A 5000-nucleotide genomic window follows, 5' to 3' on the forward strand; every position below is an offset into this window, starting at 1 on the left:
GCAAGATTTCTCTTTTTCCTTCAGTTTAAGGTTTTTCATCTAATATTCTTATTTACTTTTATTTCTGCTTTATTTCAATTTACAAAAAATGCTTTTAATAGTTTTAGTTAATGATAAAACCCCCTGTGCGGAATATGTAATACTCGCAGCATAAGGTGAATGTTTAAAAACGAACCCTGAGCCTGAGAGTAAGCAGCCCTCACATGAAGCTGCTGCGGCGCATGCGCGGATGGACAGCGTGACTGTATGCTGGTGGTGCAGGGCATCTGCTTCAAAGCTTCAGCGCGCTCTTCAGGAGAGGCGTGACGTCAGTGTGCCAGCGGCGCGCGCATGTCCTCTCCAGAGCAGAAAGGTGTTTTCCGGCTGGTCATCATCGGGCAGCTGCTGGACTACATGTACACCTCACAGGACAATGTGCACGCGCTGCGGGAGCCTGCAGGTCACACACACACACACACACACACACACACACACACACACACACACACAGTCTACACCAGGGGTGTCAAACTCAATTCCTGGAGCCCTGCAGAGTTTTGTTCCAACCCTGCTCCAACACATACCATGTAGCTTTCAAATAAGCCTGAAGGACTCGATTATTTGGATCAGGTGTGTTTAATTAGGGTCGAATCTAAACTCTGCAGGGCTCCAGCCCTCCAGGAATTGAGTTTGTCACCCCTGGTCTACACACCCTGTCCCAAATGGCGCACTTCATGTGGACTTTCGGTCTCGTGGACTTAAATTGCGCGTGCTCGCCGAGTCTACGACTCCGTAGGCTGTCCCATTCAGCATTTTAACACTCTGAAGTGTGCTTCCCTTTGTACCCTTGAAGCAGTCTTCCGCGAAACTACCCAGGAATCCTTGCGAAATGCCAATCAGACAACGGATGGGAGGAGATTTCGCTCAAGAGCAACTGATGACATGTATATATCCAGCTAAAAGTGAGTTAGAGAGGTTTAAGTTAGAGATTGATTATTCATGTGATTTTTGCTCAATGGAAAAAGAATGTATTGTCCATCTGTTGTGTAGTTGTATATACACAGAAAATGTTTGGGTGGATGTGGAAAATTTCATTAGAAGGAAAACAAATGTTATATTTAAATTAAATAATTTTGATATATGTATGTATTATTCCAATGAAAATAACAATAATAATAATAATTTTAATTTTATTGTACAAATGTTTATTATTTTGGGAAAATTTCATATACACAAGAAGAAATGGTTAGGATCCAAGCCAAATTTGATTCATTTTCTTCAGGACACAAAAGACTACTGCACCAGTTTGGAAAACATTATAAATAAAAAAGCAAGGAAGACTTGTCATATTTTTAAAGAATATTCAGTTCAATCAATAATCAATAAACTCTGGCATGTTTTTTTTTCTTCTGTGCATTAATATGTAAATTTCTGTCTATTATTGTATATTTCTGGTTTCTCGTTTAAAAAAAAAAAAAAAAAAAAAAAGGTATCATTACGGTTTTTATGACCTAGGTGTACATTTTACCAGTTGTTACTTACAGTTTATACAAACATTATGGTCATCGACCAGTGGTTAATATCTCAAACATAATAATACGCTCGCATTATGATTCATTAAATAAATAGAACCGAATGTCAGGGCTTTACTGAGTCATATGTAAACCTAGTATTTATATTTAAACCTGTAAATTCATCCGAAACTCACGCACATGTTTATTATGCATTAAAATTGTAATCTTAGTTCAAATGGAACATAGGCAGCATATTCCCCGAACCTGCAGCTCTTGTCAAAAAAAAACCAGACCGTTATTTCCAGCGTGACGATCGAGTCTGTCCCAAAAATACCTCTCAATGCGCACTCGTGGACTAGCGCCAAGGGCCCTATAGGTCTGCACTACATGACGTCACTAAAGTGTGGACTCTGAGGAAGTCCACAAGTCCGGAGTGTGCCATTTGGGCAGGGCTTAAAGAGTCTTCACGTGTGCTCTGACACGAGAGCGCGACCGACACCTGCGCATCACCTCTGAGCGCCCCCTGCAGGAGACCAGAGGAACTGCGCAGCCATGACTACACTGCGGAACCACACCTGCTCACCAGGGCTTCAGTAAAAACTGTGACATATTATTACAGTCCAAAACAACTGTTTTCTCTGTGAATCTCTGTTAAACTGTCATTTATTTCTGCGATTAAAGACTGGACTAATGATGCGGAAAATTCAGCTTTGATCACGGAAATAAATTACAGTTTAACAGAGATTCACACAGAAAACAGATCAACATGCTCATTTACAGCAGTTACATTTAATCTGCAGGTTTTTTTATTAAATGCATACCATATGTCCATATCATACATATTTAAGCCTTTTTATATTTTGATGAAACTTTATTTGGTTAATGTTCTGTATTGTGTAAATCACTACAGAAATAAACTCCTGTCACTCTTCAGAACTGAAGATCTTCCCTTAAATCTGGTGTGCACTCGTTCATCACGTCAGGAAGGGTGATACCGTGGTAAAATCACTGTAAATAACCATCTGGAGTAAGACACTGCTCTCCAAAATCTGCAGAAACACCAATATGATAAATACACCGAGCTTTAATACATGCATTTAAGTGTTCCTACCCCACATGAACTCTATTCACAGCTAATACACTCCTGTAACTTCAGACTGTTTACAGCTGCTCCATGAGCAGATCGTCCAATCAGAAAGAGCCGCTGATGACATCATCACAAACACAACAGACTGAACTGGGAATGCTTTATTGAATATTATTTAATATGTTCCACATTCAGATGATTCTTAGAATGATAACTGATAACTCTCTCTCTCTCACACACACACACACACACACACACACACACACAGAGATCCGGTGGGGTTCGTGGCTCAGCCGTCCCACCACACAAAAAACAGCAATAACAAGCACATGACCAGGAAGAACAGAATCCAGACACGGAACCCGGCGTTATTCTTGATCGCCTGACACACACACACACACACACGTTACATATGAAGGAAAACTTACTGTAACTGAAAGACACTGGAAGCACGTTCAAGTTACAAATAGGGCTGTGCGATTAATCGAAATCGTAATAAAATCACGTTTTGAGCGTGCGCGATTTTTAAATCGCTTTATAGCACGATTTTCCGCGGTCCCGACCTCCCGCAGTAGCCTATGCTATCCCATCCAATCAGAATGATCAGCGCATTAAGTAGAGTGCGAGAACAGAACGACTGGGATATATGCCTAACTCCAGGTTCATTTCTCTGTCTGTGATGCGTATTTTTTGTCCGAGCCCATGTTAATGGAACCAGAACTGTTCACACTGCGACGCTGTAAAAGATGTGAACAGAAAAGGTTAGAAATCGAGAGGTGCGATGAATAATTATATCAGTGATGAGCATAGTCGAGTTGTGAGTGACTGAGTGAGCGAGTGAGAGGAGACATGTTTTAATTGCGCGCACTCTCTCCGGAAGAGAGCAGCCTGTATCTGAGCACGCGTGTCTGGTTTTGTGACAAAACAAAGGAAATCTGCGTGCAAGCGGAGAGATTCGCGCTCGTGCTGTTATTTAATGTTATGCGTTACAATAACGCGCTCTCGCTGCTGCTTCTGCACCGCATACACATACTGTATACACACTGCGGACGGAGTAGTGTGAACCTTGGGCAATAAATATATTTCAGCACCGCGTCCGCTACAATGAGCTCTATGACCAATGCATGGCAAAATAAAAAAAAAATAAAAAAATATGTTTCAAATTTATACTGAATGCATTTATGACTGTAAAGCATGTCTGTCAAAATCGTGATTAAAATCGAAATCGCAAAGATCTGAAAAAAATCGTGATAGGTTTTTTTTGTCCATATCGCACAGCCCTAGTTACAAATGCTGAGTTTATGCCGCTCTTACATTAAAAATAATGTGATATATGTGTGTTTATTGGTTTTCTTACCTCTCTAATATCTTCATTTCCTTCTTTCACATTTTCTGTGGCACCAACAACCAGCTGATGAATGCTGTCGATCTCAGTCTCCTGTAACACACACACACACATTGAGACAGCTGTTTTCAACAGATTATGAATTCAAAACCTCATAATCACCTTTGAGACAGCTGTTTTCAACAGATTATGAATTTAATATCTGATAATAGTTTGCTTAAAGCATTTCAATAAATGATTTATAAAACTCAATCCCTGTAGAAAGGAAGTGAGGTCTCTGACCTGCTGTAGGACTTTCTCAGAGAAGATTTCCTGCAGACGAGAGATTTCCACAACCTTCCCCTCGATCTGCCTGTAACACACACACACACACAGACAGACGCACACACACACATGCACACACGCACACACACACGTCACCGTCTGTGATTCTAATGACTCTGAACTGTCTCCAGTCACTTCTTCTCTAATCAGTATTTCCTCACATGCATGTGTTTGTTAATCGTGTAATCAGTGTCACCTGACTTCATCCAGCAGACTGTTCATCTCCCCAACCAGCCTCTGATTCTCCTGCTCGAACTGACACACACACACACACACACACACATCAGTGTTACACAGCATGATGATGAAGTGTGTGTATCGGGGAGCTCCGATCAGGATTTCTGCGGCTGATACGATCACTGATACCCATCTTTTCAAAGCCTTCTTTTTATCATGAGTTATTTATAGTGATGATCCAATCAAGATTTTTAGACATTTATTCAAAGCCTGGATTTCATTTTTGAATGACTTCCTCTCTCAGGTGACTCTTGTGAGGGGTGGAGGGGGGCATTTTTGAGACATTTTTCAGATATATATGTATTTATCTCACCTAAATGTTTGATCATGCACTGCATTTTTGTTTTGTCAGTCGTGTAATTGTTGCACAGTATGTTACACACAGCACAAGCCTGACTTGGTGAGCTGTGTGAGGTTCACACACACTCCGTCTGCAGTCCAGGTGTGGTACAGAAGCAGCGTTCACACAGGAGTCTGATCCTGACCCTTTACTACAAACACAACATTTAGCCAT

General features: G+C 41.0%; 2 protein-coding genes across 2 annotated transcripts in view; both read right to left on the reverse strand.

Annotated features, from left to right (window-relative positions):
- The window catches only part of LOC109045917 (cell growth-regulating nucleolar protein-like), an 8393-nt gene extending 7941 nt beyond the window's left edge, over positions 1-452 (reverse strand). The window contains exon 1 of the mRNA XM_042770494.1: positions 176-452. Coding sequence (XP_042626428.1) covers positions 176-266 — 91 coding nt within the window. The 5' untranslated portion in view covers positions 267-452. The remainder of the gene's footprint in view (positions 1-175) is intronic.
- A 2274-nt stretch (positions 453-2726) lies between these two features.
- Positions 2727-5000, reverse strand: part of LOC109045918 (syntaxin-18-like) — a 12247-nt gene continuing 9973 nt past the window's right edge. Inside the window, exons 8-11 of the mRNA XM_042770496.1 lie at positions 4446-4504; positions 4208-4277; positions 3938-4018; positions 2727-2962 (exon numbers count right to left, since the gene is read on the reverse strand). Coding sequence (XP_042626430.1) covers positions 2870-2962; positions 3938-4018; positions 4208-4277; positions 4446-4504 — 303 coding nt within the window. The 3' untranslated portion in view covers positions 2727-2869. The remainder of the gene's footprint in view (positions 2963-3937; positions 4019-4207; positions 4278-4445; positions 4505-5000) is intronic.

This window comes from Cyprinus carpio, chromosome A14 (genome assembly GCF_018340385.1).
Source record: "Cyprinus carpio isolate SPL01 chromosome A14, ASM1834038v1, whole genome shotgun sequence".
NCBI classification, from domain to species: Eukaryota; Metazoa; Chordata; class Actinopteri; order Cypriniformes; family Cyprinidae; genus Cyprinus; species Cyprinus carpio.